Source organism: Hoplias malabaricus, chromosome 2 (assembly GCF_029633855.1).
Source record: "Hoplias malabaricus isolate fHopMal1 chromosome 2, fHopMal1.hap1, whole genome shotgun sequence".
In the NCBI taxonomy this organism is placed as follows: Eukaryota; Metazoa; Chordata; class Actinopteri; order Characiformes; family Erythrinidae; genus Hoplias; species Hoplias malabaricus.
Genome location: NC_089801.1, coordinates 38,200,925 through 38,225,101, shown reverse-complemented (window position 1 = coordinate 38,225,101; position 24,177 = coordinate 38,200,925). Strand labels below are relative to the sequence as shown.

General features: G+C 40.4%; 2 protein-coding genes across 2 annotated transcripts in view; both read left to right on the top strand.

Moving 5' to 3' along the window:
* The first annotated feature begins 287 nt into the window (after nt 1–287).
* Nucleotides 288–7,921, top strand: ppp1r14aa (protein phosphatase 1, regulatory (inhibitor) subunit 14Aa). The gene is made up of 4 exons (XM_066659939.1): nt 288–674; nt 5,592–5,672; nt 5,825–5,857; nt 7,075–7,921. The coding sequence occupies exons 1-4, from the start codon at nt 489–491 to the stop codon at nt 7,294–7,296; spliced, it is 522 nt and encodes a 173-aa protein (XP_066516036.1). The 5' UTR covers nt 288–488; the 3' UTR covers nt 7,297–7,921.
* Nucleotides 7,922–14,412: 6,491 nt separating this feature from the next.
* exoc3l2a (exocyst complex component 3-like 2a) overlaps nt 14,413–24,177 on the top strand; it is a 20,942-nt gene continuing 11,177 nt past the window's right edge. The window contains exons 1-4 of the mRNA XM_066660536.1: nt 14,413–14,504; nt 21,263–21,829; nt 22,831–23,048; nt 24,156–24,177. The exon at nt 24,156–24,177 is cut by the window's right edge and continues 804 nt beyond it. Coding sequence (XP_066516633.1) covers nt 21,285–21,829; nt 22,831–23,048; nt 24,156–24,177 — 785 coding nt within the window. The 5' untranslated portion in view covers nt 14,413–14,504; nt 21,263–21,284. The remainder of the gene's footprint in view (nt 14,505–21,262; nt 21,830–22,830; nt 23,049–24,155) is intronic.

Below are 24,177 nucleotides of genomic sequence, written 5' to 3'. Positions count from 1 at the left end.
AAATAAATGTGATGGAAAATTAATTTCAGAAACTCGAGACACTTTCTAAATCAGAACATGTCCAAATATCACATTCATATCCCAGAGTGAGGTTGAACAAATATTTCAAAACAACACCAAACCAAGTAACTGATCAATTCTGGAACTCTGGATCCTATGCTTTGTTCCATGAACATTTTTAACAACACTATTTTTTTCCACACAGACAATATTAAAAATTTCATTACAATATATTTCTGCAACTGTTTAAAATGAAGGCCAATGTAGATCCAGACGCCAGCGCGCGACTCTCTGTTTATCGCCAGGGCGCGCGATTCCCTTCACTTTTCACTTTTCCTCCTCCCTCTCTCACCCAATCGTACTCTCTCAAGCGCGCCCAGCCTGTCTTTCTCTCACACTGTCTCCGTTTTAGCATCTCCCTTTCCCTTTCACAAGCTCATTCTTCTTCTCACTTTATTTTTCACTCAGTCTCTCTCTCTCTCTCTATTATGGCTGAGGAGCAGAACGGCGGGCGTCGCGAGGACTCTGACGGTTACCCGCGCGCGGGCGGTCAGCTGAGCGCGCAGAAGCGTCAGTCGCGCGTGACGGTGAAGTACAACCGGCGGGAGCTGCAGAAGCGGTTGAACGTGGAGAACTGGATCGAGGACACGCTCGAGGAACTTTACACGGGAGCGGTGAGTCGCGAGCTAAATTCCGAGGACTGGGAACGCGGGAAAAATGTGAGGCGGGAGGGCTTAGTTTTGAGCCGAGAGGGACAAAAAGTGTAAAATAAGTAAAAATTAAACCTCCTGTGAGAAAACGTGGGAAAAGTGAGGCGCGAGAGCTTCTCTGGGGTGACCTGCAGGTTTAAATGAAGGTTTGGATTTGAACTGATCTCAAAGGTTCACTGATTTAAAGCACAATATTAGCACCGTTCACATTTTGTATTTGAGAAATAGCACCCAATTCCTAACCACGAGTGAGCGAATGAAGGTGTGATTGTGGATGAGTAAATATTATCATGAATATTTATGTGAGTTAAATTTTGGCTCCATATATGGATGCTATCCAGTCAGTTTGGATGAAGGCCGATTTATGCTTCGATTTAGTGCAGAGTCTTTTGCACAAGTGTCCGACACAGCTGTGAGCTTTTATATTTGCGTTGGTGTCTTTGTTCTGCAAATACACCATCAAAACACTAGGCCAGAATTTCTGTTATTTTCACCCTATGTAGTGCACAGTGCAAGTAGTGAAATAATGATTTCTGCACTGAAAAATTGTACTGTAGGTCAGGTAATAAAAAATGTGTGTGTGTATATATATATAATACCTAAGCTTCAGCTTGCCCTGTCTAACATTCAGTCCACTGTCTGGATGTAGTAGTATTAGGTTTATTATGTGTGACACCCACTATATAGGGAGTAGGATGCTATTTGGGACATACCATAGTTTACATGCAGTGTCAGGAATGAAACAAATGCTTCCAGGGTCCCTGCCTCTCAGTGGTTTTTTTTTCTTCTTTAGAGGCATCAGTATTTTTCCCTTATGTTTTCACTTTTGGAGAATTGGATGATTATGGATTGGGCTTGTCCTGATTGTTGTGTAAGTGGAACACTGGCAACCTTTAGACAACTGATAACATTTGGAGACATCAGTGTCTCAAAACCTTTGGTCAGCTTCCCCTCGTTCTGTTTATTCACAGAAAATAACAGTGGACTGTTGTTTTCTTGTTCCAGAAATGTGTCCAGGGTCTGGCTCATGTGACCAAGTGAGATAAGGCCATTCCTCCATTCACCAACAAACCACAATACACAACAATAACTGCACCATATACCAGTAAGAAGATTTCATAGGCCTATAGATATTGTAAATAATAAGAAACAAGATTAAATTACTTTAAGATGGGTTTAGGACCAAGGTGAAAATTAGGTTTGGGATTTAAGATTAGGTTATGGTCAAGGATAGGCTTAGGGAAAATTAAAGAGTATTTACACCCAGAGAATTTTACAATATAATTTATATTTTATTTTTTGAATTGCCAACAGAAATACACTGCTCTGAAATAATAAAACATACTAGCCTTAAGATTTGAGCAAGATGGACAAAAATATTTTCACAATAACTACTGATCAATATAAAGGTTTGTAGCATTTTTATAATTTTAAAAGAAAATCCTTCTAAACATTGTAGTGGTAACACCAAATGTTGTAATGGTGATGCTTTTGTTATCATTATTTAAAATATACAACTATTTATCAGAAAATAACATACAATAGGCCAATTATTCAAATTCACATCTCCAGACCTATAAAATGTATGCTTTATTTATCCTGCCCACATAATAACTCCAGAGTATGCTTAAAATATTCCACAGTTCAGTGTAGTCTCTGCTTTTGAGACTTCAATGCAACATTTAACTGTATCAAAACACAGGCCAAGCCATTTTAGCACCATATCTCCCTCACTAGCTGTAATCAAAGAGACATCATGTTAAAGAACTGTTTGGAGACTGTATAATCACATTTGTTTATATTGTTAATGTTCTCTGATGCTAATCGGCTGGTTAGCACTTTGGCTACTCGAAGTAAGCTCACTGTCACATTTCAAAGTATGACGATATGTCATATTCTGCAAAACAGCCGACCAATCTTAACGCCTCCTGATGACATCCACCCAAGACCCACAAAAAGATTTTGAAGTGTACGAGTTCAGAGGGTGTCAACTTAAAACTAAACTACATAAGATTTTTTGTTAAAACTGAAATTAGTGTATTATTGAGTCTAGAGGAAAAAATATGTGCTGAGATATAGATCCCTGCTGCGGCAAATCACCCTGTAAGTGTCTGAAATACTTATTCAACACTTAACACAACAGTCCGGTCAGATTTGGCGGGGTGTTTTTTCTGACCACAATGTCTTTATGTACTAACATTACATGCACAGGCTCAGAAATAAGTTCTGAGTAAAGGTAGTGGAGTGTGGTTTAGTGTGGATTTGTACAACACCGAAAGTTGGTAAATTGGAAGCAAGATGTGTTACTGAACAGAGAATGAGCTGACTCACAGGGAAGAGGGAGCTTATTTGTAAAATAAGGACCAAGTTTGGTCATCTATTCAGATTCAAATGATTACTTGTGTTTGTCCAGTTTTTACTGCTTCAACATGAACACGCTTGCATCAGAAATCCATTGGGGAAATGGATTGCAGCACAATTCATGTTACAAAATGGCCTTCTGCACCTTTTGTGCAGTTGCCACTCACCCAGTCACTTTTGCATACTTGTAGACACTTAGACTCTCACTCACATCTGAGAAGAGTATCACACAGCCACTCCATGTTGGGAGGAAACCCTCGCAGACACAGGGAGAACACACACCACACTCCTTAACTTAGACAGAACACACCAGAGACAGTAAACCAATGTGGGACTAGAATTTTTCATTAGTTACATCCCATGTTGAGAATGGCTTATTGAACGCCTGCGGCAAAATAAATAAAAAACAATGATAAGAAAAGCAAATTATCCGAAGCATTAAAAAAGCCTCTACGGTGATTTCTCCAAACAAAGTGTTATCTAAACTGTTTCAGCCTTTGATTTAGAGGTTGTTTCACAACAGGGAACATTCCTGACCTCTTCTCCTAATTTGATGTGATAGCTGACCAAAGATATAAGGCTGTTTGAGAAGGATTACTTTGCAAGCTGCCGTTGTGGGTCGGATAAAAAACAAATGTGATTCTCTGTTGTGGCTTGGAGATTTTATCGAAGGCGAGTTTGTGCTGGACCTTCGACTATGTGGCATAGAGTGATGACTCTCGCTGGCCAGTCAGAGCTCTGCAATGTTTACACGTCATGGTTTAGTCCTTACTAGGCTCGCTTGGAACCAAAAGAGGGCAGAACCCAAACTTGCATAATGCAGGAGCAAAAATAAAAGCAGAGTAGGTACCATGCAGTCTGAAAGCACCAAAAATAGATAGAGTGAAGATCAAAGTTCAGTAGATAAGGGTGTAAGGACAGGACAGCCATGACCACATGTCAGAAATGAAATTCTCCACGGTATTTGGGCGTACTTATTGTATTGTACATCAGGGCTGATATAAAATTGTCAGTCCATATAAATACCTCCAGGTTTTTTCTCACTTGTGAAAGGCTGGAATGCTCACTCCTCCATCCTTGCCTCCTGCCTGACCACTCTCCCTCTCAGGGCTTTATAAGGAGCTGCACTGTGTTGGATCAGCAGGTAGACGTGTGCCGTTAATCTCATGAGATTTCTGTTATAAACTGTTAGTGTGAGAGTATGAAGCTCGAAACAACACAGCACTCTTGTATGGCCACAGATCATCTACAGGGCTTTTATACTAGATGCTGGAACATTGCTGTAAGGATCTGATGGCATTTGATGGCATAAACACGTGAGGTCAGGTACTGAGGTTGGATGAAGTGTGCATCACAACTTGTCCCTGATGTGTACTGAATGAATCTCCATCTCCCTAGAGAACACAGTTCCACTGCACCACAGTTCAGTGCTGTGTGCCTCTTTATCTCTCTCTCACTTTCAAAACACAGACATTCTCTATCTTTCTCTCCCACACACACAAACTATCTCTTTCACATACACACCCACACAGTGAGCTGTCACACAGATGTGCTTTGGACAGATGTGTGAGGGCCATATAAGGCCAGACATTTGGTTTCTCTGAGAGGGATGAGAGACTTCCTCTCCCACACACACACACACACACACACACACAGTCCCTGGGCCTTATCACGGCCTTAGATGGCATTTTGTGTATGTGTGTGTGTGTGTTTATATACAGTTCCTTGGCATCCATGTATGAGGTGTGTGTGTGTTTGTGTTGTTGTGTTAAGCAATATTGCATGCTGTGTTGTGCAGTTTTTTAGTGTTGTGTTGTGCTTGGTTTTGTCAGTTTTTAAGAACTTGGTTTAGAAAGGTCTCTCAGCTGCAGGAAGCAGTGCATTTTGTGTGTTTGTGAGAAAATTATAGTGTGTCTCAGGAGAGTGTGTGTTTGTGTTTATGCAGTCTGATGTGTGTCAGTGATGTGGAAACTTTCTCCATTTAGTTTATTTAGTTTCACTATCATACATCTTCAGGCACAGTTTACATTCTCTCAGTACATGACCCCCACAGGGCCACAGGTTCCAGGAGAATGGTTGGTTTAGGTCTGTGTTGTTAGCGATTCACATGGGCACTGTGGCTAAAAGGTTATCACAGATTTCTTTATATGAGAATCAGTAGAGGTAATTTATGGCTAACACCCCTCCTTTCTCGCTCTCTCACACACACACACGCTACATTTTGAGCCCACTCTACATGTGCTGGCCTCACCAGATGACTGAATGTATGAATGTACTATTAGATGTAAATGTGGATGTGTGTGTTTGTAGCAGGTTTATGCCACGTTGTGGAGACCAAAACCTATTCATCCAGTCTTTTAAAGTTGATATGTGTTAAGTTTAGTGTAAGTGTAGGATTAGGGTTAGGGTTAAGGTCAGGTTTAGGTGAATAGCAGTAATGGTTTGGACTTGGAAATTAATGTGTGTCTATGTAATACAAACACGTGTGTGTGTGTGTGTGTGTATTTGTGTTTTCTGCAGGAGGACGAAATGCCAGATGAGATTGATATCGATGATCTGTTGGTTCTGCAGCGAGATGAAGAGCGAGCACAAAAACTACAGGTCCCATCATCCCGTGCTTCATCACACAACTTCCTGTTCTTTCACTTTCATTCATTGCTGATATACTTCACACAAACAAATCTCACTTAATAGTTTATTTTTAATTCTTTCATCCATTAATGAATTTATATGTTCTATATATTTTCCAACAGGACCTGCTGCATACCTGCAGAAACAACACACAGGTAAGAGTCTGTCTCTCTCTCTCTCTCTCTCTCTCTCAGTGACTGACACTCACTTGTACAGCAGATGCACAAGTGTTCTTCAATGATTTGTTCTAGTATTCTCTCCCTTTCTCTCTCTAGTGTACATCATCCCTCAAACTCCGTTCTTCTCTCTCCATTTTGTTTCTCAGTTTCTCTCAAAGATATTTCTCCTGCACACTCATATTTTCACACAATTTCTACACCTTTCTTTCTTTCTTTCTTTCTTTCTTTCTTTCTTTCTTTCTCACTCTGTCTCTGTCTTTCTTGAAAATAACATGACGCTTGCCCTGATATTTTCTCTCTTCTTTTTTATCCCCTTTTCTTTATCCACTCTTATCTTTCTTATTTCTTTCCAATAAACCTGCCGTCTTAGATCCTCCACTAGTTCTGTGGTTTCTTGGCTCCATCAGCACAAAGACGGCCTTTGATCAGAGCTCTGTAACAGTTCACACTCAGCTCTAATATATGTGTGTGTGTGTTGCTGGGTCAGCTGGTGTGGTCAGTGCTGAAGTGATGACTCACACACACACACAAACAGAATCACAAATTGACTGCAGTCTTAACGGACGATATAGACACTGATTGATATAATGATAAATTGTCTAAGGATGGATCATCTGTTGCTGGCACTAGACAAAACATGATTTTATTACAAACACACGAACAGAGAGAGTTCAAAGAAAACTAGACTTTCAATGACGAAGCCTGAGTGTTTAGACTGGTTCTGTAATATATTTTAAACCCTGAGAAAGATGGTGTTTTCCTTTCTCTCTAAAAGATAAAAAGCTGTTAGGGCTGTTTATCTGATGGAGTAAGTGTCAGTGTGGCTTGCGTGGTTGTTGTGAGTCCCATGTTCCCTTTATTCTTCAGAATAACAAAGGGTTTGCATTTTTAGGACTGTCTTTTTTTTTCTTTTTCTGTCTATGCTACAGTTTCTGTCATTTCTGAAGTCATGAACTTTACCTTTCACTTTCCCTTAAGATGTGAGAATATGGATGAATACCATACATTGCACTTTTGGCTGTTGATTGTATCCGTGAATCTGCAGGTGTGTCTCTGTTCAGCAAAACCTGTTCTGAATGAATTTCCCCTGAGTGCTACTACTGTCTGTTCAGCTTTTTTTTCTGGAATGAGAAATATGTATCAGCCTCTGTGTGTGTGTGTGTGTGTGTGTGTGTGTGTGTGTGTGTGTTTAGCCATTTATCACTGAGCTGCTCGAGAAGCTGCATGGCCTCCACAAACAAGAGGAACTTCAGAACGAGGGCCTCGGTCATCCCTGTATACATAACCATCCCCATCACCATGGCAACGTCCATCACCACGGTAACATCCATCACCATGGTAACATTCATCACCGCGACAATGTCCACCACCATGACGATGGCCATCAACAGCAGTCGACGCGCCAGACACTGTAACTGCATCCCAAGATGCTGGTCAAGGCCCCCTTCTCACACAGACTCTGAAAATACACACACGCACACTAACACACACACACAGATGTGATGTCACTAGAAATAATCCCAAGGATTAAATATTTAACTAACTAGCTCAGTCTGATTGCTAAGTTGCAACAATTAAGTGTACAAATGAGTTTTAAAACATTTTATATAATGTAACGATTGTAATTCAGAATTCCAACATTTGCTCGCTCTTTTGTCATTTTATGGTAACTTTAAAAAAAAAAAAACCTACAAATTAAGTATTAATACGCAATGTTCATGATCACTAACATTGAAATCACCATTTTTAAATCTTCTAAGCCAACACTCACATGTAGTTTTGACAATTGTCATTTTATTCAGCAAAAAATAATCTAAACCTTTTGTGTGAAAATGACTGTGAGAAGAATTTATTGGTCACTGCATTCAGGAAGATCCAAAAGCATGTGATCAATTTGTTCTGTGCAGTTTGGGGATAATATTGTATCCAAAACTGTGTGTGAGTCTTGGTGTAAATGATTAAAGATGGGGATCTCTATTTTAGCGATCGTGAATGTATTGTTGTTAATACTTAATTTTTAGGATTTTTCTATATATTTTTTACAAAAGCATGAAATGACATGTGGGAGAATGTTTGAATTTTGGATTACAAATATACATTACACAAAACACTTTATGAATTTTGTAAAGCCTCTTATTGTACACTTGTTCTCTAGCAAACATTATGCAACAACTTTTATGATGTTGATGTTTGTGTAAACCTTTGTGTCTGAATGAATGAGTTACTGTAATTTTTGGATAATTAATGAAGCAGTGGCTCTTGTTTGTACCACCTAAAGTATCACTACAGCTGAGCACAGTCCACCACACTAATAACACTACATGATGAGATACAATGGGATGAACACAAACTAAGCCAGGGATCCAGAGCAGAGGAGTGGACGTGGCCAGTATGTGGCCTGTCTTTGATGGATCTTTCGTAAAACTGACTCTCCTAAAGGATTTGTAAATACTTCACCACTCTGTTGAGCTCACGAGGTACAAGCATGTTTCACTAAATCACTGTCAACTCAGAGGTGCTAGGTCCAATTATGTATTAATGTATTTATGTATTTTAAATCACCAATAAACATATGAAGGAATGAGTTTGTAAAGGTTTTTTTAACAATGTGAAAACATCATATTAATATTACTAAGAATGGCTGATTCCTGATTGCTAATCCGGAGCCCACCAACCCACACACTGTGAAACAAGACCACCCAGTCAGTTTTCTGTGTGCTTCCTAAATCATAAAACAAGTCAAAAATCAAGCCATTTTGAATTTGCTCCTCCTAACGCCAAGTGCAGAGACTTCAAAATTGCCCCGCCCCTCATCTGAGTCTGTCCAATAACAGTGCTGGACCTGTGTGTGAGCACAAATATAAGATTAAAAGCAGAAAACCGGAATTTGAAGTTGAAATGTTATAGTTAAATATTACCTAATGATGTTTTGCATACAAGGATTCCAGCCATGTAAAACCAAAAGCAGCACACATTATCACTGGTGTAGGGGATATTTCTGTGGGGGTATAATAATTTTTCATTAAGTCACATACAGCCATGAATGATTACAGTATCATATAGAGTTCCAGCTTACTGCACAGCCACAGGATGTGAGGTGATCCTCTCACTCCTTTAAGTGTAAACACACTGAGAAGTGCGTTGTCTAGAGTTTATGACTGTGTTGTGCCAGGGCTATTCTGCACTCGCGCGAAGGGGAGGGGTTTCAGAGAGGGGGGGTGGGGCTAGAATGGAATTCCAGGGCCATGTCTTCTGTCGGCAGAGATATACTCGTATCCTCAGGGCCAGTTTTTCTGGTTATGACAAGTTTCAGTAGAAATGGAATGTGAATTAAACAGATATGTGCATGTATTTGTGCACAAGGGTGTGTTTGGCTGCATGGTTGTACTGTGTGTATGTTTGTGTGTGCTTATGTCTTACCCATACCTCACCTTTTAATAACCATAATGGCTCCAAATAAACCTCCTTAGAACGGTTAGAGGCCACAGCTGGGGGTGGAGAGGAAATGAAATGCTGGTTGTTTATATAGAGACGACTAATTTCAATTCACCACCACTGGAAAATCCACAAGATCTTCTACAATCAACCGCTGCACACCACAACACTCACCGTCACTGTGTTTACAGTTTAAACACTCACTTATAAAGAAAATTTGAAAAATAAGGAGTTGTCCTTTTAAGTATTTTTTTCGTATGCACTGCATTTTAGAGCCCACCAGAGGGCAGAAGAGGACAAGAGGATATTTTTGAATTTGCGTTTTTGTGAGAAATGAACTGGAGATCTCAGAAGGGTGTTCCACGTAGTAGCGCTTCTGTGTAAAGTCGGATAAATTAGTACAGTGTCTAAAAAGGGAGATTCCTTTGGAGCAGTGCTCAAATGTGGGCTTAAGTTATATGGATAACTCATAAATCCTGCTTTGTGGGTCAATGCCCTGGGCTGCAGTTTAGTTTCAGAGGGAGGAAGCTTTTCCTAAAAAGTCCGTGAACAGTGATGGAGAGTGTTAGGTGTGCAGTGTTTGCTTATACACATAACATTTTATTCCTTCTCTCTACCACCAGAGACGTCCACATGTCTATAGAGCTGTATATACAAGGGTGATAATGATGATGGGAAAATAGCAGTAGATCTGGGCAAATATTGTGTCCACCATAGGCTCCGTGTACGGTGGACAGAGTGAGGGCCAGGCTGGGCGCATCTTTGATGTTTACACTTGTACAGGCATAGTTTTTTTTTTTTTTTTTTTGTTAAGTTGTCATGCACCACCTTCATAACCATGCCCCCTGACAGTTTGTGTGTGTTGGAAGTGATGGGCTGGGTGCTTCACAGAGCCTATGTTAGCTTTTCCACCAAAAAAGTTCTTACGTTTTCTTGCTCTAGGGAAAAATATCATCTGTCGCAGCCCAAGTACTGTTCCATTTAAACGACCACAGAGAGGCAGTATTAACATGCCAGTGACATCGGCACCTTACGTACGGGTGACAGTGGCATATATATTTTTTGTTTTTTTAGTGACAGTGGCATCGATTTTTTTTTTGACAGTGGCATATGCCTCTGTTTTGCGCAAATGCCGATGACATTGACATCCGTTTTATGACACTGACATATACTCCACTTCATTGTTGAACATCTGCCAGTGAGTTTAGCTAGCATTTGGATGTTTAAACTAGCTATATATTTAACTACTCAGTAAACAAGGAACGTCCCTGGACGTTCAAAATAGGTTTAAAAGTAGTCTGTCCGTCAAACACATATTTTAAACGTCAATGGACGTCCAAAATCCATCTTAATAAGTTAGTTAAGTGGTGACCAATCGATAACGTCAGTGGACCTCCAAAACGCGTTTTATACAAGTAATTTATTTCGGGACCAATTAATAACGTCAACGGACGTCCAAAATACGTCTAATACTCGTTTTTTCAATGTCTGTGCTTGGTCGTCTTTTCAACGTTCACTTTCAACCTTAAGAGAACGTTGATGGCAGTCATTACGTTATTTCAACGTCGAATCAACGGCTAATTGTTTACTGGGAAGCACACGTATGCTACTAGCATGTAAACGGACCAAACAAGTGACATGCTACAAACATAGTCATGTCACTGTGTTCATGGACAAGTGAACTACAAGTTCTTCCCAGTAAGGGGTATACGACACTCCTCAAACTCACCACTTTCAAGATGTCCACATACCACAATGCTGCCAAGCAACATTACTACTGGACTACTAGATTAATTAAAATGTCTTTATGGCACGTGAAGCTCTAATAGCCTTGTACAACACTGCATGTCAGATTCTTGAAAGCTGACGTTTCAACCAAGACAATGTATGACTTTCTGATTAAGGCTCATAATATGTGCTGACATCCAATTCTACTGACATATAATCCAGATTTCCCCTAAATTTCTCCTTTACAATAAAGCCCATTTGTTTATTTAATGACTTCTTTTTAAGTCTTTAACTTGTCCACAAAAACATGGCACTGTGAAAAGATCTGACAGAAAAAAGAATTCAACATTATGTAATTACTACTGAACATTTAGTTTAACTGTACAAGTCATCAAAAGTCTACAAAAACAACAGATCATAAACAGCACATCATTTTTTAAGTTTTTAATCTCAATAATAAGACAATCATACTGATCACAAAGGAACATTTTGGCCATTAGTATTTCCTCAGCATTTATCAAAATAAATATACCATTATTAACATAGAAATTCAGATTAGAAACAGACTGCTTACTATTGCTAGCATCTTTAAAAAAACAGAATACTTGAGATGTTTTTTAGAGATGTGGTCCTGGGTGCACTCATCACACTTTCTACAGAATGGACAAGTACTGTGAGCCTGGATGTCATGAAACAGACCATCAAGTGTTTTAAATGTGTGTCCTAAAAAGCAAAATAAATACAGGATAGAATTAAGGTATCAATGTTAACATGTCAGAGACTTGCAGCACCAGAACTCAGGCACACTAAACCTTATAGTATAGTCCTCTGCCACTTTTAATAGCATTCCTATACAGCATTCTATTGTATATTAGCAGTATAAAATGTATTTCCCATATATTACTGATAACCAGTGAACATGATACTATACGGCATTTAACATTACCTGTATAAAATAATATTAATAATAATGGTAGCTACACCACTATTTGTACTCATTTAATACGTAATTGTACAACACACCTACCATGCAATGTCCCCATATTGTTTTCTCGTTCTTCTTGAGAAAGACCTTTGGCCCCTAGATGATGCCAGTGTTCAATTTTCTGATTAGGCCTAGCAGGGTTGCTACCTCAATTTAAATTCGAAAATTTTAAAAAGTAATGTTTCATTTAATACACTGTCATATTAGATTTTCACTCTATATACACACACACACATACATATACATACACACACACACACACATTTATATATATTTATATATTACTGCCTCTCATGTTATCGCACGGCAGCATTGTGGTATGTCGACGTCTTAAAAGTGGTGGTTTTGAGGAGCGTCGTATACCCCTAACTGTCAAGAACTTTTAGTTCAATTGTCCATGAACACAGTGACAGTGGACTGTGTGCGAATAAGGGATGCTATGTTTGTAGCATGTCACATGTTTGGTCCGTTTACATGCTAGTAGCATACGTGCGCTAGTTAAATATATAGCTAGTTTAAACATCCAAATGCTAGCTAAACTTAGTCTACTGGCAGATGTTCAACAATGAAGTGGAGTATATGTCAGTGTCATAAAACGGATGTCAATGTCATCGGCATTTGCGCAAAACAGAGGCATATGCCACTGTCAAAAAAAAAAAAAAATCGATGCCATTGGCACATGCCACTGTCACCAAAAAAAAAAAATCGATGCCATTGGCACATGCCACTAAAAAAAAAAAAAAATAGATGCCATTGGCACATGCCACTAAAAAAAAAAAAAATAGATGCCATTGGCACATGCCACTGTCACCAAAAAAAAAAAAATAGATGCCACTGTCACCCGTACGTAAGGTGCCGATGTCACTGGCATGTGCCAGTGTCACGCGAACGTAAGATGCCGATGCCTTTCCATGTTAATACCGCTACTGGGACCACATCTAGCCAGGTACAGTCCAAATACCCGGTGTTCTTGCCCTGCCCATAATATCGAGGATGCACTGGGAGGTGACTTCTGTGGACTTCAGAGAGTCAGATATCCCAGAATGCATTTCGCACCAAAAAATTTTTTCGCGCCATACAGAACGCCGGCGTTCCATTTACAGAATGACGAAAGCATGGGAGTTTGTACACGCGAGTTGAACTCGTCAAGTTTGTACTGCTACCAAGTATGGCAGTTCGAACTTGGTATCCTTTGTATTAAGAAACTGCTTAGTTCTTGAACTGGTTCCGTTCCTATTTCTTGGAATCTTTGTTCTTTTCAGTGAACCGGCCGCATTTCAGTTTAGAGGGGAACCAATGATCAGCGGGGGAGTCACTGTGGCTGAATACAGCACCAGTGCCACAGATAAATAATCATGTCTAGGTCATTATTTTTTTTAACATATTTTTTTTACTTTGGAGTCAGATCAGAGCAAGATGTAATACTGTGTCGAGTTCTGAGCTGTCCTGCTGAGCTTGTGAACAGTGGAGAAATGTAAAGCAGCAGACATCTGGTTATATTCATTGCTACTGTCAACAGTTCCATTTGGGTTCTCTAGATATCTTGGAATGCTTAGATAATTCTTTTCATCTAGAATTGAATTGGATTTCCAGAAGGCTAGAGTTCTGGGAGAACAGAATTGAAGTATTCAAGTGGTTAGGGAACTGGGCTTGTAACCGGAAGGATGTCAGTTTGATCCCCAAAACGGGCAGGTCATGACTGAAGTGCCTTTGAACAAGGCACCAACTGCTCCCCGTGCGCCATGGCTAGTGCAGCCCATGGCATGTGTGCTCACTGCCCCGTAGTGTTGACTAGTGTGTGTGTAAATGTGTGTTTCACTGCACAGACTGAGTTAAATGCAGAGAACAAATTCCACTGTGTGCAAGCACAGTGGCCAATAAAATTATTCTAATTCTAATTCAAGCAATCCAGACTAATGAAACAGAATTCCATATGAATAAGATTCTTATAGAATATAATTCAACAAGAATGGAATTCTAAGATAATAATGCTTCAAAAGGAGTGAATTCCCAAATAGCATATAAATGACATTCAAGAATAGTAGGATTCCAGATGAATTGGTTTATAAGGAAAGAAGAATGGAATTCTAAGGGAATAGACTTCTATGAGAATTTAATAGAATAGTAGGATGCCAGCAGAATAGACTACAATTCCAGATAAAATGGGATTCTATGGGAATATAATGAAACAAAATGGAATTCTATGTCTATGATTCAATTTTAGGGAACATAATTCTGAACTCAAGTTCCAAGAACCAACTTCTCGCTGTCACCTGGGATCCTCGGTGTGTGTGTGTGTTTGTTTAGGGAGGGTGTCTCTGTTTCCTCAGGATAACACATCATCATGTGTTAGTGAACTGAGCCACAACCCCCAAGATTCTATCAGAACACTCAGACACCTCACACACACACTGGGCTGCATGTTCTCACTGTGTGGAATGGCCCTGCAGTGAGGAGCCTCTCCATCAGCTGAAGGTAAGACCAAGACTCTGTGCTTTAACTCGCCTAAACTCTCTGAATGATTTTTTAGCATGAAGTGTTTTAGTGAGAGGTCTCATTGTAGAGAGGGGATTAAGATGCTCTGGTTTTGCTTAAGTCTCAGAAACTTGGTTCGCATCTCTGTTAGAAAAAATCTGCCTGTTTCCAAAAACTGTCACTTCAGCAGGGAATGGACTAACTACCCATATTTAAGATGTAATGCAAATTAATGCAGTTAAAATGTGTTCTGTGTCATTTTTAGGCTGTATCTGTTGGTCCAATGTCTGACACATTGTAAATATCAGCTGAGTCAGAATGTTATGATGTTTTAAATATTATGTTTTAAAAAGAGTTTTATGTCAAAAAAGAGGGGATTAGATCATTAAGCCTTAATCATTCAGCAATTCCAGAAGAAAAGAAAAATGTTTTCTAGAGCTGCAATTTTAAAACAAATATTTTTCCTCAATTCAACCTCCACAGTTAAACACATTATATATATATATATATATATATATATATATATATATATATATATATATATATATACACACATCCATATTTAACCAATTACATAACCAATGTTTGCAACAGTGATGGGGAAGCTACAGGCTGCTTCTGACTAAAAGTAAAGCTATAGCCAACTGCTCTCTTAAAAATACCCCTCTGGACAACATTAAATATGTTTCAGTCTTTTTCTAATAAGAAGTCTCATAAAAGTAATATATGCTGTACACATTTGAGCACCTTAATATAAGTGAAAAAACAACATGCGTGAGGCAGCACTGTATTTAGTAATGCTGTACTTCAAGCACATTTAACTTGAAATAAACAATGAATCAATACATGAGAGTATTTCATTTTTAAATTATATTAGCACTCTTAGCCTCAATGCTAATTACAATGCTAATCTGGGTAGAAAGTTAGGTCTGCTAGCAACAAGCTAACAACTGAACTAAATATCATATATACTGCATATATTTCATATACATCTAATGCTCTGTTTTGTCTTTTCTTTCACTTGCCGTTCCTTTAGCTAGCATTATCTAAGCTCACCAGAGTTTTCCATTGCAAAATAGCCACACATGATGTCAGTTTTGATTCAGAGTAAAAACAAAAACCTCAAATAAGGCAATATAATACTCTTATTAGACAGTCTGGACAGATTTACAGTTTCTGAACAGAAAGAATCCTAATAAAAGCGAGACAACACTAGCTCCTGAGACAGCACAAAGTCAGAAGGAGAGAGGGATAACCTTTAAAGGAGCAATCTGTAGGATATTTACTGTACTTAGTCATAAAATGTCCAGGGTGTGTGATCATAGATTAAGGAAACAGTCAAAGCTAAAACACTGCTGCCTCTTACAGCATTGCTGAAGCAGTATATTCTCTTTGAGAGGGGCCCAGTCCTGAGCAGAGCTCCTCTGATCCCACCCTCTGTCCAATCATTTTACAAACCCACCGCTGCCAGGTCTACAAACAGTGTCTTGCACCATGAAATGACCAAGTGAACAGAGTTAATGTTATATTTTACCGGACCCAAAAAGCCCCATTGCCCTTTTAAAAATCTCCTTGACCAGAGACGAAGTTAAATGAGAGGAAATATTGACCTTGGGTTTGAAAGGTGGAGGCAGTTACAAGCAGCAACACTACAGAACAGAGCCAGAGCTGGCTAATTTTCTCCTGAACTGGTAACAGCAGATAATTTCTGAAAGAATGCAGAAGTACAGACGCCTATGTAGAAATTAAAAGGAGTAAATGCCATAGGTTGTGTGTTTCATATAAAGAACGTGTGTATGTGAAGAAGGTGAATAACAACATGATTGAAAGGTTTAAAAACCATTGTTTGTTTGTTTTAACGAAATTCAGTCAGATTCATGTGTGTTTCTCAGTGTGTGTGTGTTCTAAACAAATTAAGGAGTAACTATGGAGTAATTATGTTTGAAAATTCTCACATATTCATATAAGGTGGAACAGAGAAAACACAGCCTGTGTTTCACTAGTAGGTAGATGTTTTAGTGACATGATAAATACTTAGTTGTGTGTTTTAAATGGATAAAATGGGACATAAGAAGTGTTTCAAAATGAGTTTTGTTTATAAATCCTAGCGCCTGCTTTAGATTCACATAGCTGTTTAAGTAGGAAATGAGTATTCAATAAGAAGCTGGAGAATGTAGTAAATAAGATTTTTAAAGGGACCCTTTTAAGGTGGAACTAAATGCTTGAATACGAAAATTATGAATAAGAAGCAAGGATCTGCCTTCTAAATTTACATTTATGGTTGAAGGGAAAATAACACTTTGTCTAGTCTAAACTTTTAAGGTGGTTTAGACAGTAAATTCTTGTAAATGCAGGGAATACTGGGGGGGCTCTTCCCATTTTTGCCTTTCACTTAAATAGTGACATTACCTTACATTTCATTACATAATTGGTTTGTGTGCTTTAAATGGATTAAGTGGAACAGATAATTCAAGAACGCCAATAGAACTCGTAAACAGACACATGTAAGGTGGAACGAAATATTTGATTACGAAAATTGTGAATAAGAAGCACTGCCTCCTAAACGACATTTATGATGGAAGATTAAATCGAAAGTAACACCAGTCTTGTCTAGTCAAAATGTTTAAGGCGAATTTGGACAGTAAAGGCTTGTAAATGCAGGGTAATGGTGGCTGCTCGTTCACTTTGTCTTTTTCTTGCGTAGGCAGATGTTTGAGTGAAACGATGAACAGTTTTCTGTGTAAATATGTTGATTATGGCACATTGTTCTTAGCTATTTCGGCACAAAGTTCTTAAACTAATCTGTTTAAGACTAAGCTTGTTCGTTCAGTTTCCCTCAAACTGGCAACCCGGTCATCACGTCTGGGGAGGAGGCAGAGAGTTCTCTCCACTGTTTTGAAACTGAATTATAGTTCTGATTTTAAACACTTGGTGTCAGTATTACAGATTGCTTCTTTAACAGTACATGTGCATTAGAGACCAGTTCAGAAATATTTTGCTTTTTTAATGAACTACAGGTCACTGGGATGAGCTGATTACAGAGGATTAGAAACATAGGGTTTAGTAGGGTTTAATAATCTGTTGGATACAAGACCCGTGCCTTCACAAAACCCTGATCTTCAGATATGTTTCACTAGATCTGTGTCCTCCGGCTACAGCAGGAGCCTTTCATTAACTTCTAATAGAAAAGTGAAGGGAAGCACATTCCTTAAAGTCCAGAAGTCTCTAATTGGACAACCACACAGTGGCTGCACATTCCCACGTGTATTTATAGCTCGCAGCATTTCCGCATTTTCTTACAGACAAGACTCTAAGTGGGGGCCCTCGTTAGGCTTAGCCTAATTAAACCCAAATTTACTTCACTTTTTTCCAACCTAACTGATCTGGTACAGACATGTTCATTAGAATTATATATTTACACTTTAGCAAATTTAAATGTCTGTATTTGATTCCACAGGATGAATACTGATAAATGACACTGAACACAACAAAAACAAATGCACATAATATACATGTAAATAAAGCATGTAATTTACTTTTTCCTTTTTTTTTTTTTTTTTCAATGAGGAGAAAACAACCACTCTCCATCTCCATCTCTTAAATCACAACAGTTGAAAAGTATGAGATAAATGGGGACCAAGTCTGAATTTAAATGTAATCCTGCAGTCATGTTTTACAGGTACTTCCTTAATTTTTATAATGGTGGCGCTGTGGCCACAGCAAGCAGACTGTCAGGACTCTGAGTAGATAGACAGAAACAGCATTGCTATTGATCTGTACAAGTGCAAGGCAAATAAATGCAGCTAGAGTCTCATAGAAGTGCAAATAGTAGCATTGTACAACAGCAAGTCGTTATACATAGTGCAAATTTGTATATATACATAGAGAAGTATGTCTACTTGATATAATAAGCTTGTATATAATATAGTGAATATTTACAGACTTGATATATACAGAATGTAAAGTAAAAACATGTTTGATATTGTACCGTGTGGATTCATCTATACTGTACATGTGCAGAATATGTAAATACTCTGTATAAATGAATCCAGAATTTATGACTGTAGGATTGCAATTCCATATATATAAATATAAGACTTATCCATAGGTTTATAGACTACCCCCAACATACATTTCTTGTATGCAACAGTAACCTGTAGGAATGCTCTTTACTATATATTGACACATAGCTGTAAGGATTTTATGGTGTTCAGCCACAAGGGCAGCATTCATGTCAGGTACTGTTGTCCCATGATTAGATCTGGATTCCAAACCCAACTCCAACTTATATGAAAGTTATTGGATGATGCTCCAGAGAACACAGTTCCACTGCTCAACCCAGTCTATATGTTTATTGTATAGGGCACGGTGACCCTAGGTTTTCTACTGGACTTTCTATTTGTCAGTGCTTATCTGTGGTTACTGAGAATGTGGCAGTATGCAGAGATTTATGATGTGTGTTTGAGATTATTATTATTGTTATTATTGCAATCTCTTAATGCAAATGTGTCCCAACTGCCTGGATCTGGTCTGTGTTAAGTGGTGTGTATCCTGCTGCAGTGTGTCATTGTTTGATGTGTTCCGGTGTGTGTGCACATCCTTAAGTGTGTTATCAATGTTAGTCTGTGGAGCAGTGTTAGCCCAAGGCCAACAGTGCGAGAACAGCTTCCTCTCTCATTTCTTCCTCAGTGAGAGTGAGCACATATGTCCTGGTGGCCGCAGCCCTGTTGGGGGTAATAGGATTTATGCTCCTGCCATTCAACAGGCACAGGCTTAGGAGTTTAGCCCAGGGACTGCTTACTGCTGCAGTGTAGTGTTCAAGCCTGAGCTGGGAACCGAAGCCTAGTGTGGACTCCGTGTATAAATGTTCAGTTGTGCTCACTCAACTCGGGATGCTGTGGGATGCTCTTGGCTGTGGATCAGTGGAACTGTGTTCTCTGGAGAGATGGAACTCTAGCCTATGTGTGGGATTACATATCTCCAGTTAAAGGAACAATAGGTAGTACTTTTACCTTAAAATTACAGCTTTTAAAATCATCGTGATTCACTGAGTTCTAATAGGGAGGACATAGACTCTGCTACTTAGACTACTTCTACGTTCAGCGTTGCAGGGACTGCACAGTTTTGGGGGAGGGTAGTGTACCCAAGAAGTGTGTACAATACCATAATACTAGATAAGACTAATATACATCACATGTTCTGGGCACAGAGAAAGGAAGGTTGATTAAATCTAACTCTCTGTGTGTGTCCTGGTTCCTGTTTGGTTGAAACTCAGCCTGTGTTTGTTGAGTGGGGCTGTGTCCACTTCCAGTGTCTTTATCTATTGCGAATGCAGCAGTGCTGCAGGAAGCGGAGGGTTAAATATTGGAGTGTCCAGAGGAAGGGGCAGTTGATTTCTGCAGTAATATGTATGTGTTAAATACAGTTCGGACTAAACACTGGAGATTTGTGGAGAATAGCCAGGCTTGGCTGGACACACTGCTGAGCAGTGGCTTTTCTTTAATTACAAACAGCGACTTCTGCAGTTGGGCTTATCCGATTTGTCAGATTTGAGAGACCTTTCCAGCCCCAGAGGTGCCAAACATCTGCATGTCACAACTTGGGCTTGTTGGACACAGAGTGGGTGCGTATAACATAGTGGACATTGTTTGGCCTAAATATTACAGAGGGGGACTTGGGACCAAGCACCCTGGAGCAAAACCCTGGGATGGCTCCTCACTGCCCATAGTGCAATTGTGAGTGTGTTTGTGTGTATACCAGGAATATATATCACAAAATGGGGACAAAAACCTTTTTACACACTCACATTATGGGGACTTGTCTTCCTTGTGGGGACAAGTACAGGGTAGTTTCAGCCACAGACACTCCACCCACAAGTTGACGGAAAGTCTGATACTTTCAGTGCACTAATGTGGCCTCAGTCAGGATTCTGCCAGTTGCATTCTGGTTGGCTCTCTGTACATCTGTGTAAACACATTTCCATGGATCGTTTTTGTACAGGTACTGGTCCAATGTGAATCCTAAAGACTGCCTCCTTCTACACGTCATGCCAAAATAGCAGACTTGTGATTGGTCCTTTTGCGTTTCAGTCAAATGCTTGGCTACATAAAGTGGCGAAAGGCACCAGGCTCTCCCTAGAGAGTCTGGCAACGTGAGACTAGGTACAAAGGAACCCACTTCATTTTAAGTTTAAAGACACAGGGTTAAGTTTAGTGTTAGGGTTAAGCTAGAAGTACTTATTCATTTATTAATTTATTGTTTGTGACAGTTTTTCCAGTGGTGGTTCTGGGGCCTACCCGGAATCACTGGGAACAAGGTGGGAACACCCTGGAGTGGGCACCAGTCCTTCTCAGGGTGACATACACACACACACACCTATGGACACTTTTGAGCAGACAGTCCACCTACCAACGTGTGTTTTTGGAGCTCCTTTACTTGAGCTCCTTTAAGATTAGGGTCTGATCAGCAACCTAATGGCTGATCACAAGTATGGGGCTTTGTATGTATCTGTGTGGTTTTATATAAAATGTGCTTTTACTGTCGTTGTAAAATGTAATTGCGCATTGTACCCATTCATGGCAGTCAACACCCACAGACACACACACATACACACACATACACCTATACAACTTGTTGACACTGCAGGAAAGTGTGTCCTGTAGTCAGTGTGATTTTGTTCAGTCTTATTTCTAAACACTCCCCTTGACCCCTGCATCCAAACAGTTGACAGAATTTCACTGTTGTGCTTTTTTTTTCAGTGTTGATCCTTTCAGAGCCGAGATGCCCGTCCTGAAGAAGCTGCCTGGAAGGTCCAAGTGTAACCATGACAACAGCGAGACGGTGCTGAAAACTAACCAGGGTAGCGGCGAGATGGTGCTGAGGAGTAACCAGGGCAATGGTGAGATGGTGCTGAAAAATAACCATGGAAATGATGAGATGATGCTGAAGAGTAACCACAGCAACGGGGAGCTAATCCTGCCCCCCTCCAGCCTGAACCCGTTCGAGGATGGGGATGGGGACACCATGATGTCATTACGTGATGGCGAGGCCCTGGAGAACGAGGTGAACGCAGAACTCCATGGAGGTTCCAAGGTCTCTGAGAGGTCCAGGGGTGGACTGCCCCTGAGAGGGACGTTGGAGCGCATCTGCAGCTCGTCCACAGTGAAGACGCTCGGCAAACTCAGCAAGGGCCTGCGCATCACCGGCCGGAATCTGCGCAGCTCCACGCTCCCAGCCACTCCCACCTCCGCCAAGGAAAAGGAGAAGGACAAGAAGAAGAAGAAGAACCACCGCCGAGCATCTGAGGAGATCATGACACTGCTCAGGTTCGGCCTTTTAATAATAGATCATTATTATTAAGTAAATGAGACACCCCCTGTAGACAAGCCCCCAATGCAGACACAGCTTGTGGAAAAAAAAGGGACACTCTGGAGCAGCTGCACATGAACCTAAGATCACCATCCCCAATGCCAAGTGTGGGCTAGTGGGATATACATACAGCCTTCCAAGACTGTGCAGTATGTAGCCCTTCAGCTCATAAACGTTTGTTGCAGTACTTGGCATGTCCAGCTGGACATTGTGGAGCAGTATTATCTCTCTCTCTCTCTCTCTCACTCTCTCGTGTGTGTGTGTGTGTGTGTTTTAAGCAGAAAGTGGTTTTGTGTGCTGTATCACACAGTGGAAGGACTTGGGGGCTATTAATACCAGGCTCATTGTTCCCGGTGGTCTTTATTAAAAGGTGAATAGCTCCTGGGCAGTGTTGCCGTCCCCCCTCATCATAAACACACAAACACACATCCGTCTGTTTATTTTTAATACACAGAACAGCGCTTCACGGGACGGACACAATGAGAAAGTCCAGCTCACGTCCGGCAGCTCCTACGGGAGTTTGAGGCTCAGTAATTAATCGGTGTGGAGTCGTTCAGGACGTGGCTGAAGAAGACACACCTCTGGGGCCGAGGGGGGTTTTGGGGGTGGGGGTGCTACAAAATTCCAAAACAGCTCTAATAGCCTTGGTTAAAATTCTCTCTCTCTCTCTCAGATTCAGAAAGCTTTATTAGCATGACTGTGTAAGTTACAGTGTTGCTACAGCATTATAACAGTGAAGTTGATCAAAGTATTTAAACAGGAATTACAACTAAAACAGAACTACTGTCAATGACCACATTTACAATAACATTCTTATTAACTCTCCCTCTCTCTCTCTCTCTCTCTCTCTCTCTCTCTCTCTCTGTCTTTGTCTGTCTCTTTCCATCCTCTCTCTCTCACTCTCTCTTCCACTCCCTTCTCTCTCTCTCTCTCTCTCTCTCTCTCTCTCTCTCACCAGGTTGGCAGGTCGGAGGAAGAACAGTGAGAGGAGGGAGAGTCTTCCTGTAGGAGATTTGAATGGTGATGAAGATGATGAAGATGCTCATCGCCGGCCCTCGTTCCTGCGTAGCCTCAGTAAGCTCTGTGGAGACTCGTTAACGAACCGCAACTCCCAGGATGCAGAGCGAGAGAGCCCAGAGGAGGAACCACCAGTCAAACGCAGAGAACCACTCTCAGGTGAGAGAGAGAGAGAAAGAGAAACCAATATTTTCTAAGAATGTAGTGTGTCATCCAAAATTCTGGCTTTGCTCTATGGAACAGTGGAACTGTGTTCTCTGGAGTGATGGAACTCAATCTAACATGCTTGGAATGAGCTGGAGTGGTGTTTGAGATCCTCCAATCCTCCATTGTCATAGTGAGGAAGTGACAGAACTCTACAGTCATCCACCTGCAATGCAGTGTCTTCCGCTGGACTGGCTTGGACCTGTATATTTGTGTGTGAAGAGGGAAAATTAGAGAGAGAGAGAGACATTACCAAGCTGGAAGTGGGTTCCATTCACATTTGGACTCACCCTTAACTGTCTGGCTGCGGGGTCCTATTGAGTCATTAGCCTATCAGACGCCAGCGCTCAGACAGGAAATGAAATCGCCGATTGTCAGATTCCTTTACATATTGGGAGGTTTAAGAGCTGCCACAGCGTGAAGATGACTGCCCCCCCCCCCAGCTCTCACCCCAACAACCCCCCCTCCCAGCAGTGGTCTCATATAGAACCATGAATACCAAAACACCCAGCAGAATGTGTACTCTGCTACTTTTTTTTATTTGTCTCTCTCCCTCTGTCTCGCAATCTCTCTTCCTCTCTGTCTCTTGTTCTCACTCTCACTGTCTCCCAGTCCATCCAACCCACCTCACCTCACCTCACCCAGTCCCAGCTTCAATAGCTGAGGCATCCCTGAAGACTAAACTTGTGATCTCCTGGTGATTGGGGGCCAACGTTTCAACGACTGGGTCCGTCTGGAGCCCTTTGGCTTAATGTTGTTTTCCTAATGTTGCGGAGCTCTGCTCAACGCTGTCTGCTGTTTGTTTGGTTCATTTCTGACAGTCATTGTTTGATTTTCTTGTTTGTTTGTGTTCCTTTGTTATTTTTCTTGTTTGGGTTTTGCATATCATTGTTTGTGGATTTCCCTGCTGTCAATAAGGACTGCTATAAAACAATCACTTCGCAGTCCATCATCTCCCTCTTCTTCATTGTTACTGCTATTTTGTTGTTCATTTGCATATATTTACATAATTCTTTTATAAGTAGAATATTGTTTTGATCTGATTATGTTTTTCTGTCACAGTCCTAGAGATTCTGCAGCTGGT

What these genes read in the sequence shown, in the direction of transcription:
- ppp1r14aa (XM_066659939.1), top strand. Translation starts at nt 489, where the DNA reads ATGGCTGAGGAGCAGAACGGCGGGCGTCGCGAGGACTCTGACGGTTAC. An exon ending in AGGAACTTTACACGGGAGCG is followed by an intron (nt 675 to 5,591) that starts GTGAGTCGCGAG and finishes TGTTTTCTGCAG; the next exon opens with GAGGACGAAATGCCAGATGA. An exon ending in AGCGAGCACAAAAACTACAG is followed by an intron (nt 5,673 to 5,824) that starts GTCCCATCATCC and finishes ATTTTCCAACAG; the next exon opens with GACCTGCTGCATACCTGCAG.